The 13,206-nt window shown below is 38.6% G+C and overlaps 1 protein-coding gene across 1 annotated transcript in view; it reads left to right on the top strand.

Moving 5' to 3' along the window:
- Positions 1 to 13,206, top strand: part of wapl (wings apart-like) — a 292,449-nt gene that overhangs the window by 161,179 nt on the left and 118,064 nt on the right. The window contains exon 8 of the mRNA XM_067150459.2: positions 5,459 to 5,674. Within this exon, the coding sequence (XP_067006560.1) occupies positions 5,459 to 5,674 (216 nt within the window). The remainder of the gene's footprint in view (positions 1 to 5,458; positions 5,675 to 13,206) is intronic.

Raw genomic sequence — 13,206 nt, forward strand, 5'->3', positions numbered from 1 at the left:
AAATCCACAAACTTCCTTAAGGGTGTGTCTCACAGACTGTCTGTTTTGGAAATCTGTTATTCCCAGTTCTTTAATATCCTTCTCCGTTTCTGTCAACCAAGTGATTATTTGTATTTATTTTTACCAAATTTTGGTAAGTCCATCATTATTTCCAATAGTAACCTACTGAAAACCTCTCGAGTCGTTTTACACTTTTGTCAATCACTTGTAAAAGACACTAAACAGCCACCAAGAGGTTTCAATGTTTGTACTGATAGATATTATACAAGTCATGGATTAGGCAATGAGTTAGGAAAAATGGGTTTCACCCTTGCAGACATAGTCATGCCTACAAGGAAAGGGATGTCAGTAGAAGTGAAAAAAAAAAAAAAAAGAGAAACTGACAAGATGAAGGACAATGTTATGGGTTTAGCATGGAAGGACAAGAGTGTTGTGGTAATGCTGAGTATGAAACATAAAGGTGACAGCATTTTAGAAGCTCCAAATAAAATCCATGGCAAGCCACCAGCTGAGAAACCAGTACTAGGTAGTTCATCTTTATAACAAAGAAAATGGGAGGTGTAGATTGAAGTAACCACTTGATTTCAAATTACCATTTTATGTGCAGGTCACTCGTTTGTTGAAGAAAACTCTTCTTTTGGTTAGTACAAGTGTGCATCATTAACTCCTACATTCTCTACAAGTCTATGCAAATCCCACACTAGAGTAATTCACTGTCACATCATGCTTACCGTGAATCACTGGTGGTGTCACTAGTTGCAAATCGCCTGAGGAAAATGGGGGGATATGCCTGCGAGAAAAAGAGGAAGGCCTGAGAAGGGGCCAGATGATCAAAGACTAAATGGAAGACCTCACTAATTTAAATGGGGAGGAAGGAAAGGGGATCTGTCAGGTGTTTTGTTTGTATCAGTAGGAAGCAAAGAGAGAGACTATTTACTACTGCAAGACCTGAATCGACAAGGCATATCTTTATCCATTGGGGTGTTTCGAAGATTGTCATAGCAAGAAACAATACAAATAACCTGCAATATGAGCCTTACTCATAATAGTGTTACAATATGTGTTTCTTGCCTTTTTTTTTCTTCCAGTTAAGTGTTATAAGGGTGTGCTTTTATTGAAGAGCAAAAGGGACTGATTTTGCAGACTGAATTTGGTGAGTGTAAATACCATGGTTTCCCTGAATTGATTTGTATTTTGTACTAATTTTCTCTTTTAAAATGTATTTATGAACTACTGTATATTCAAAAGTAAAAAAAAAAAGTGCATGTTTTGAAAATTTTCCTAAAAAAAAAAATAGACAGGAAAAGTACATATTTTATCAGCGACACTAGAAGGGTTAAAAGGCAGCCAGAGTGTCACATTTAACCTCAACAGCCGTGAAAACTATGGATTTGACAAAATGTTGGTGAAATAAATGTGAACTAAACTTTCTGACATCTTGTATCATTATAATAATACACTTATATTATACAGTTGCCAACCTACAAGGTAAAGTTTACTATAGGGATTAAATTTACCTAACATACCGCCCCACCAAAAGGCATTGGCCTTTTGCAGAAAAATAACAAAATAAAATAGATGTATGCAAAAATGCACCAGGCAAAATTAGGGCAAATATGTTACTTATAATAATTTGTTGATAATGTTCAAGCAAACTAAGTTTGATGATCATTCCCAGTCCATTTCTTGTAATGTACACAACTTGTTGATAGGATGCATGATGGCACCAGAACTGGTGTTAACAGTAGCTAGTCTAGCGAGACGGTCATCTCCCAGATTCTGGTGGTATTTGAAGGTGCTCAAGTACATCAGCCTTGTGTCTGTTGATTTACTGGCACATAAAAGAACTCCTAAGAGACAAAATTCCGGCATCTCAGCGTCTCAAAAAACCGTAAAAGTTGTTAGAGGGACGTTAACCCTCGAAGTGGCGGTTATTTATCCTGTAGTGGCAGCGATATTTTACCGATGTTGCAGACTCTTAGTATGAATTGTGTTAAAAATCGTTGATGTGTTATACATACATAAACAGCACACCCAATTATCCTCAAAAGTACAAGGAATAAGATGATGATACTAAAGTTGTTATTTATCATCCAAAATGTGTAATACCAAAAATGTATTGAATTTGTTTATATTATTTATTTTTGCAAAAGTTTAAAAAATGACATATACAAAAGGAACACTAGCTCATAGTAAATAGTTACGTACCGGTATATTAGTTTAAAATACTGTTCTTAGCTGGAAAAATTATACAACAATATATGCAACAATTGTATGCTACCACTTGTACATTTCACTCAGAATCACTTGGGTGGTTCTTTCTTTTTACTCCACGATTGTCAGGCCTCTAGAAGTGCACTAGTTTATGATAACACCCCTGGTGAATACCACCATTACATCCTGGACACCAGAATGTAGACTTCTTCTTTTCTTGCAAGCACACAACACATAGGCGATTGTTATTCTGTGGCAATTTTTCGAGAGCATGAGACAGGCCTCCTGCATGACCTGTTGGCCTCACAACTGGAATTGGCAACTGTTTATTTAGCAATCCCCTAACTATACTGACCATGATGTCTCGTATTGCTAAAGGCTTATCAGTGTTCTTTATGTACGGGATGTATGCGTCAAATAATGTCATATCTAGAAGATTTGAAAAAAATTGCTTCCAATACTTTCTGGTGGGTCTGGAACAAGTCGCATGGAAAAATGCACTTATCTTCATTATCTACACCTCCCATGAAGATAGTGTACTTATGAATCAGTAGTGGTTTCAACCCTTTATTTACCTTTCGACTCCTTACAACATTGTCCTCAGCGTGACATCCAGTTGTGAGACAAGAAATTGGTTTCTGTGTTTTTGTCTCTTTATGAGCAACCAGTAGAACATCACCTTGCCTAAAGTAAACGGTTTGCCTAGGTTCATGTTTTGTACCTCAAACAATTTGAGACAGTCCCCTTGAAGATTTATTCACTGTTCCTGTGAGGAAATGATTCAATATTGCTGACATGAGTGCATATCAACACTTCAGATTGATGTCAGAAGGAAAACTGGCGACTAAATATAGCTGGCTCTGCTGAGACATACGTGTGGCCGGCCGCTGAGTATGTAGTAGCTAGCACAAGACAGCAGGATTTTGACGCTACTTTGGCAACGATTTACACTAGATTAGTGCAACATGCTATTATACAAACTATTTCATGATTATGACCGAACAGTTCTCCTTCGATTGATTCATAATTAGCACATTTTGATAAATAATAATTCGATTGTTGAAATAAAATAAAGAGCAAGTCAGAACGCCTGATATCAGGTGTTGCCACTGGGCAGTTTTTTGCCATTTGAAGGGTTAAGCAAATAACATTATTATCATCTCCCAGATGGTCCATTTCCACCAATCCTCTTCTCCATTGAAGAGCAGGCAGGTTGTCATCCTTGATGAACACATGATAGCCAAGACTTGGGTTAGGATGCTCTTATATCCATTTGTAATGTTGTTGAAGTGTGTGGAGATAGTCCTTATACCATATTTGCCAGAAATCTTGAGTCATTCTTTGTATGTGTCTCCATTTAAAGAGAATACTGAAGGGGCAAGGTTTGAGATCGCAGTCGGAAAGTGCCGTGAGTTGCTCACCGATAAGGAAGTGTGATGGAGTGAGGATGAATCTGTCAGATCATTGCTAAGTCTGGATAGAGGGCGGCTATTCTAGCAAGCTTCGATCTGTGAAGATAGGGTAGTTAATTCTTCAGAGGTGAGTATTGTTGTTCCCATTGTTCTTTGACGATGATATTTAAAGGCTTTTACCATGGATTTCCAGGCACCTCCAAAATGAGGTCCGGGTGGAGGGATGAAGTGCCAGGTAATGCCTATTCGTTCTGGGATCTTCAGTTTCTTTCGCTTGCTTCCTATCTTGTAAATTCTGAAGTTCTTTCAATTTCTTTGTTGCACCAATGAAATTGGTGCCATTGTCGCTGTAGATATTGACAGGACAACCCCGACAGGAGGTGAAACGACGTAGTGCTGCCATGAACGCACTTGTAAGATCAGAGATGATTTCCATGTGCACAGCTCTGATCGAAAGGCATATGAAGATTCCAGTATAATCCTTTCCTGTTGTCTTGCTTCATTGTGTGCCTATCCGTATTAGGAATGGGGCAGTGCAGTCTTCTCTGATGTAATCCTAAATCTTGGGAGATATGCCTTTTTTGTTTTTGTTGATTTGCTGATTTTCTCAATCTGAAGCATGTATAGCATGTATAAATGCATTTCTTAACGACTTGGCGAATTCTGGGTATCCCAACATCTCTGTCACAGTGAAGTATTTGAGGTCCTGCTTGTAGTAAATTTATATGTTCACTCAAGTAGGCAATTTTGGTGAAATGATGTTCAGGAGCAAATATAACTTGATGCTTGGCTTTATATGGAATTGGTGCGAAGAAAACCATTTTGGTCCAGAATTGGGCTCATACTCTTCAGTGTATTATTTGCATCAATAGCCTTTCCTTGTTTGAGGCAGTGTATTTCTCTGATAAGAGACCAATTGTACGATTTTTTGAAGGGATTATTTCTCTCTTGTGGTTTCAGTGGTGATGCATCACGCTCACTGCGAGTCTTCTTGCAATTGTCTCAGACACTGACCAACTGTTCTGAGTAATCTTTTTAAGGATGAGAAGCGATCCAGGAGTGTATCATCGGGTTGTATGACAATAAGTGATGTTATAATTCTTTGGTTAGGGATCTTCGAAGCTGTTAATAAACTTAACCATGATAGGTTAATATTTTGTTTGGTCTGTATTGACTAGTCGGAATGTATAATGTAACTATTTAAAATAGTTTATTTAAATCCTCCTTGATCAATACACTCATTACATGAAAGAAAAACTATTTATTAAACCAAACATGTTTCGGGAAATCTCAACCAATTCAGAAAAGATAGAGAATAAATGTATATTTAATAAATCAGGAATTTACAAATTAACATGCCAAACATGTAAACAAGGATACATAGGACAGTCTGGTAGAAGTTTGGCTATAAGGTACAAAGAACATGTTAATGCGGTTAAACATAAAAGATATTTGGCAATGGGAGAACATATGATTGAAATGAATCATAAATTTACAGACATTTCCAATGACATGAAATTATTACATTCAGTCAAAAAGGGAGAATTAATGAATGTTTTGGAAAATTTAGAAATTTACCTTACACAAAAAAATAATTTAGAATCAAATTTAAATGAGAGAAGTGCAGAAAACCCACTGTACAGACTAGCATATGATCCGACGTAGGCTGTTACTTATCCCCTTGGGTACAAAGCCAAACTCAAAAAGTACAGACAGAAAGACAGTTATATATTTTCAGTGTGTTTTTATGGATATTCTTTTCTAGCCTTGTTGCAGTACTATGAAGTAAAATCTGCTAGAATATAAATTCAAATGTTTCTTTTTCTTTTCAGGTGGGTCATTTGGCCATGGAAACACTTCTCAGCTTGACATCTCGTCGTGCAGGGGAGTGGTTTAAGGAGGAACTCAGGGAACTGGGAGGTCTTGAACACATTGTGAAAACCATATGTGAATGTTACGGCCAAGTGGATGAATATATCACTGAATGGACAGATCCACTGCTCGATAAGCTCAGAAAAATAGACCGCTGTCTTAGAGTACTTGAAAATGTAAGAAACTTACTACATATTCCTGTGTTAGTTCTTTTTCTTGAGATTGATCACTTTTCTTTAAATGAGTTTTATTTCTGGACAGAAGTAATGAAAGGAATTGAAATTGATTTCAAGCAGTATTGTAGGATAAGAAGGTGGAAGTTCTTACATAGATTACACTAATGTGCAATAATACTGCTATTTTTGTGAAAACAGGTGATTGATATCATATAGGAATGCCAACAGTTTTGTTGTACCGTAACTCATATTTTTTGCAGTTGAATATTATGTGATCTACCTTTGATACTAAATATTCTAGATGAATCATTTGCCCCTGCCAATATTTTGTTCTTCAGTCCAACAAATGTATGAGGTCAGTATTTCCTTGCTAGAATCCCGTCTGGTACTAAGGCACTGTAAGTACATCGTGCAAACTATTCTTAGCAATATTATCATTATTCCATGTGACTATTGACCATTTGAAAAATGACATCTTTTCAATCATTTATCATATGTCAGTCTACCATGTAAGTATGTTCAGATGTCACACCAAGTTACCGTGTTTTGCATATCAGAAAAGTGGTGCTAAGAAAACTAAGATACAGGATGTAGAGAGTGTACGAAACAGTGGACTGGAGGAGTAACATGCTTTAAGGCATTCTTAATACAAGTCTCACTCACAGCTTTGGCATTGTGACCCTGGGCAAGTCCTACCATACCAGTTAATGGAACATGGTATTGATAGTTTGAATCCTCAATTGTACAACATTTTTTCATCGTTATGAAGCTTCAGTGCCTAAATACAACCAGTGTATGACGTGCAAGCAGTAAAATGCCGCTATTTTGGTTTTTGTGCACTGTCCACAGTGCACTACTACAGGATCAGAATGAATTCATTTTAATCATTCACCACGTATTCCATGCTCCTTATTTATGGGGGAGCAAGCAGAAATTGTTGCAGACACTACATCTGTACACGGAAAGGCATTCAGACAGGTGACATCTGATTGTTAAGACATCTACGAAGAACAGGGGTGCTTCAGAGATATCACCTATTCAAGAAAAGTCATGTCTGTTGAGAATGAGGACGTTGTTCTGGACATAACTCACAACAACCCACACGCAAGTTCACGGACAGTTGCACAACAGCTGGACATCAGCCATGCTTCTGTACTACGAAATTTACATGTGCTAGAAGCTACAACCCAACTACAGAGTGGAAAAGACGGTGGGAAGCAGCAACGGAGACGCACCTGCACAGTATGTTCTCGAATGCCAAACTTCCAAGTGGATTCCAACTACCACGTAAAACATGGTCCGTTCTGAACAGAATAAGAACAGGCCATGGCAGATGCAGAGACATGCTGTTTAAATGGAACAAGTTGCCGACACCCGCGTGTGACTGTGGAGCTGCACGACAAACCATACATCATATTGTCAGAGAGTGTGAAACGCGGGCATACACAGGCAGCAAAGTGGATTTCCTGATGGCAACTCCAGAAGCAATACAGTGGATCAGTGATCTTGACATTCAGTTGTAGGGAGCCTTTTCTTGTTCATTGTTTCCTTGTTATGTAAATATGTATATAATTTATATCTGAACTCAACTTGATTGTATGGGCTATACGCTAAATAAAATAAATACATGTGCCTGAATATCACCTCTACCATTTACAGTTAAACCGGGAGCTGCACAGGCAGAATTTCAAAGCTTGAATAAGTTATGGAAAATGTTGCAGCATTTCTGTCGAAAATCCTGTTCTCAGACGAATCATGCTTCCACAGTAATGATACCACCAGCTGCCACAACATGCACCATTGGAGTACTGACAGTCACCTCAGGGTGTAACAGGCAGCCTGTTAAGTGCAATCAGCAGTGAATATATGGTGTGAAATCTTAGGTGATAGCTTTTTTGGACCGTATTTCTATGAGAGTCATTTTACGGGCGCATCCCACCTGCAGTTTTTATGCAATGAACTCTCACTTCTGCTGGAGGATATGCTACTTCGTGAACATTCAACAAGGTGTTTTAAAGCGAATGGAGCTGTGGTGGTGGTGGTGGTGGTGGTGGTAGTGATTTTTTTTAAAAAGAGGAAGTACAACTAGGTAATCACTCTCAACCACATAGGATGTTATCCTGATTTATAAATTTCATTTTTGTTCCGTATTGATAGCCACCAAATGTCATAAAAAAAAGAAAAGTTCCACCTGATCTATACTTATTTATTATCACATGTATGATAGAATTCACATGTATATTAGGACCGGTTTCGACCTCTTACAAGGTCATCCTCAGCTGCATTAGAATCTTGTTTGCATTTTTGTATTATGCCTCATTCTTGAAAGCTTTATGACATACCCTGAAATTTAACAACATTATGTTGATTACACTTTTGCTAAGAGTTCTAGCGTTACAACATAGCTAAGATTATAACATGTTAAGTACTCTTATTACATAATATAATGACCCAATGTACACATATAATTATAATAAAATGAGTTTGTCTTTTATTCTTTTCTAATGCGTAATGAGTATGTAGGAATAGTTTACCATAGGCGTTTGCCTATTCAGTTAAAATAAGCTCCATTCTTATAAATGTTTATAGTCCATCTTCGTAGTAAGCGTCTTTCTGGACGACCGGAGGTGTGGCCTGGCCTCGTGTGCGAGGAACTATGGGAACGTTCGCGCTGGTGGTGGGGGAAGAACTTGAACCTTTCCTCCAGCTGACACAGTCGAGTTCAGGCAGCGGACGTAGCCCTGGGAACTGACTGAAATAGTGTGGAAAGCTTAGGCGCGAAACGTTCCCGGGTCGGGGTGGTCATTATGCAATGGCTCATCGGTGTACATACATCACACTAACTCAAAGGTGTAGGAATTACTTAATATGATAAACTAGTGAAAATAAAATAGTACCGTACATTATACAACTCGAGTATTACATTTCGATTGTGTGCGTTAAACCTTGTCAATTAACTACACAGGCCTTTGAGCATAACATTCTAAAATTTCCGTTTTATTCCAGTACGAAAATACTTCGTAACTTTCGTCGTAAATGTTGGCGACATCAAGAAATCAGAGGGTCATGCCTAAAAGAATTCATATCGGATGATGCTTTCGATACAACGTGAAATAAATCTCGGTGTATAGCAAAAGAGGAGGTCAATATTTTGGCACTCTGTAGCCTTTAATTTACTCTTGTGCCATTTATTATTATACATTCTTGCGAATATGAAATATGTTATATAAAATTGAAAGGTTTGAACCATTTAGTAGAAAATCAGTTGAACATAAGACAGTAACTTGCAACTGGTAATACTGCGAATAAAGGAAGTTCGTTTGAAACTGTACTGTGTACCAAGGAAAGGCGCATCGGTACGCGCTATCAGTTCATCAATCGCCTAACGAATAGGAGGAAGTTGTTTCCACTGACAGCCCGGAGATATAATCTACTTAACGTGATTTCTAGTGAAATACGTATAAAAGAGCTGAATTAATGCGAAATTGTCGGGAAAATGCAGAGAAGAAGCATTAGTAGAAATACTTCAGCTAATTTCATAATAACATTAACAATGTCTACTTTTCTTGTCCATCAGAAGAAATATAATAATATATAATAATCTTGAATAACCTGCTGTTGTTATGACTGAGAGAACAGGTCACCTACAGCAGCAGCAACAACAACGAAAACAGCAACAAAATGCTCCGGAACAATAGACAATATAAATCTGTCTCATAAATTCAGAGCAAAAATATTATCGGACTTCTTACGTGTTCTATGATCACGTTTGTTTAATATTCGGAGTTCAGGGATCTTATTTACAAATTATTCAGAATAATCTTTACTCTCGTCTGAATCAGTGTCACCGAGCTCGATAGCTGCAGTCGCTTAAGTGAGGCCAGTATCCAGTAATCGGGAGATAGTGGGTTCGAGCCCCACTGTCGGCAGCCCTGAAGATGGTTTTCCGTGGTTTCCCATTTTTACACCAGGCAAATGCCGGGACTGTACCTTAATTAAGGCCACGACCGCTTCCTTCCACTTCCTAGACCTTTCCTATCCCATCGTCGCCATAAGACATATCTGTGTCGGTGCGACGTTAAGCAAAATAGCAAAAAAGAATCAGTGTCATCTGAAGATTCACCGAGGTTGATGTCGGACTGGTCTAATTCTAATTCCTTATGCATGGTGTTGTCACGCTCCCAGTATTCCTGTTCAGTGTCTTTTACGTGGTCGCAACATTTTTTCCGTTTGTCTTGCGAATACTCTGCAAGCAATATCCGCAAACAGCTTCCTTTTTGTCGAGTGTGTCTGCTGTCAAGTCACGAGTGATCTATAAGACAGAGAAATATTTCGTACAGAACAATCATTTTGATTTATATTGGGAATAGGAACGCCTCATTTATGAACAGTGAAGGCATTAGAGATGCTATGGCATACATTTTTATGCTAAAAAACTAATTATGCTGTATTACTATTAATTGAGATATATTCTTATCGCGGACCTCTCCTTTGATATCTCCTCAAACCGACTCAGTGTGATTGAGATCTGGATGATATGTTTCATATGTTCACTCATTGTATAAACACTTTCACGTACCTAGCCTCGCAGTGGTCTCCCAGATTTAGAAGAGGACCTAGAAGTAATTTCAACTTAGCCCGCACGTAACAACACGCGCCGCTTGAGAGACGTTTTCACTTCAGCGCTAGCCTGGCGACTGGAGCTGCTGTAGGAGTGGGGGGACGATAGCTCCCACCACTGCATGCGCAACCATTTCTCGCGCAGGACGCTTTCAACCAAAATGGACTATAGTCATGTATGAGGCGAGCTTTGTTGATACTTGTGAAGTGATAAATGTTATAGCAGTGAAATATGCTAACCAAATGGAATTATATGCTGATAGTTCAATAAAACATATATCTACATTAAAATATTAGCAAACATGGTTAAACATGCTTGAATGCATTTTTGAAAGTCTAAACAGCTGATAACAATAAACTTGCGTTGTTTTGCAGTACGTATTACATTGAAATAATGTGAAATTTGCCCATTATATAAACATATAAACATATTAAAATATTAAAACATTGTAAGATATGTTTCGACGCAAATGTCCCTTTGTAGTCTAAATTAACAAGTAACAGCACATTCTTATGTTGTTTTAAAAAGACTGATGTACATGCGAGTTACAAGCCTGAATTTGTATAAGCTTAGCCGATACACTTTGTGTATAACTCAACCACTTTATCTTTCTAATTTTATTTTTGTGACTTGAACCTAATCCTGGCTTGTTTGACGAGGCTGATGTTCTGGAAATCGTTCAATTTGAATGACAAAGTCGTAATTATTGATGGCTCTTTCCTTTCTTATGATGTTGGTGTTGGTAAATATCTGTTAGTCGAAATGAATGAATTAGAATTTTTTTTTTTTAAATTAAAGTTTGCGTACTATTGTATGAGTTCTGTGATAATCTACTTACTGTTGTGGAGTGGTTGAGATGTATGCTGTTTGGCTGTCTGTCGCGTGTTGTATCTCGTACTTCTGGTGTTGGTGTCGCCTGTTGTGAGGGGGGTGGAGGGGTGAGTGGCGGAAGCTTCGGCATGTGTATGGCCGGAGCCAGGTATGTCCACTGTCTGCGCTATAGCTTGCGTATGCCGTTGTTTGTTGACTAATCTGAGATAATCATTCTTTATGATAGGGATAATCTTATTAAATAAAATTCGTCGCCATAAGACCTATCTGTGTCGGTGCGACGTAAAGCCCCTAGCAAAAAAAAAAAAAATTAAATTAAATATTAGTTTTCTCAGTTATTTCATTAATATTGTGATTGGGGTTGTATATTGATCAAATGTTATGTATAATTCTTCGTTTATATTAAGCAAAGGACCTTTGGGATTTGTATTTAATATTTTCAAATCATTACCTATATCCATAAATTTATGCTTGTATTCGTGCATGTGCTGACCTATTGTTGCACATTAAAACACTTTTGAGCTTATACCTTAACTTCACAGAGTTTACAGTAAAAAATAACACCAACATTACTAAAAATCCATTCCCCAAATTCTTGAGCGAATTGCCTCAGTTTCACACTCTCGCAACCCTTCCCGCTAGGCGTTGAAATCTCTGAAAGTCTGAAGTTATGATGTACCAAGAACAGTTGAAAGGTGGAATGGAGGTTAGTTCTGTTGCCCCAAGCAAAGCTTCCATATCCAAAATACTGTCTTTCAGTGTCAACGTTGAACTTGTTAGGAATTTCCAACAATCCTCCTTTGTCCATGCTTTTCCTGTTATAGTCCTGACGCTCCTCAAAGCATACCCACACGGTATCGTCTGATCTCAAAACTTGGCCCACCCTGGTAATAATGAGGGTTGTCATTCTGCCCGCCCTAGTGATAATGAGGGTTGTCAGTCGGTTTCTTTCCTCTGGACACAAGAGGCGCGTGTCGTTTAAAAGGCAAGTGAGCTCTGTCAAAAGCAAGGTTGTCACATTTTGCGTCGATTATTTAAACATGTTAACATTTAATTTATTCTAAAGTCATAATATAAATTAAAAACTTGATCATGAACCACAGCACACACCGATATCGCAGAATAATTTGTTTCGTGGTTAACAGTGCGGTGGTCGCAGATGTTGAAAGAAAGAAAGAAAGAAAGGAAAAACCGGAAGAAGGAATTGACAAATAAACTCGACAAAGACTAAACTTAAATTGATACCAGAGTAGGCCTATTAAAATAGTATACGTAATTTCATGCTGCTAATATAAGTGTCTTGCTTTCAGTAAAGAAAGGAAAAGTACAACAATTAATTACAATTTGTTTTATGTCGCACCATCACAGATAGGTGTTATGGCGACAATGGGCTAGGAAAGGCCTAGGAGTGGGAAGGAAGTGCCCGTAGCCTTAATTAAGGTACTTCCCCAGCATTTTCCTGGTGTGAAAATAGGAAACCACGGAAAACCATCTTCAGAGCTGCCGACAATGGGGCTTGAACCCATTATCTCCCCGATGCAAGCTCACAGCGGCGCGCCCCTAACCAAAAATCACGATCTAGGGACTGGGATAATAATAATAATAATAATATTAATTGTCCGCCTCTGTAGTGTAGTGGTTAGTGTGATTAGCTGTCGCCCCCGGAGGCCCGCATTCGGTTCCCAGCTCTGCCACGAAATTTGAAAAGTGGTACGAGGGCTGGAACAGGGTCCACTCAACCTCGGGAGGTCAGCTGAGTAGAGGTGGGTTCGATTCCCACCTCAGCCATCCTGGAAGTGGTCTTCCGTGTTTTCCCCCTTCTCCTCCAGGCAAATGCCGGGATGGTACCTAGCTTAGGGCCACGGCCGCTTCCTTCCCTCTTCCCTGCCTATCCCTTCCAATCTTCCAATCCCCCACCAAGGCCCCTGTTCAGCATAGCAGGTGAGGCCGCCTGGGCGAGGTACTGGTCATTCTCCCCGGTTGTATAATTTCCAGGTATGATTCCCATGGTCTCCACATCACTGCATGAAGTGAAATGAAAAGCAACACACTTCACAAATATTAACGAAGCAAAGAGATA

The sequence above is a fragment of the Anabrus simplex genome, chromosome 1 (assembly GCF_040414725.1).
Source record: "Anabrus simplex isolate iqAnaSimp1 chromosome 1, ASM4041472v1, whole genome shotgun sequence".
Classification (NCBI taxonomy): Eukaryota; Metazoa; Arthropoda; class Insecta; order Orthoptera; family Tettigoniidae; genus Anabrus; species Anabrus simplex.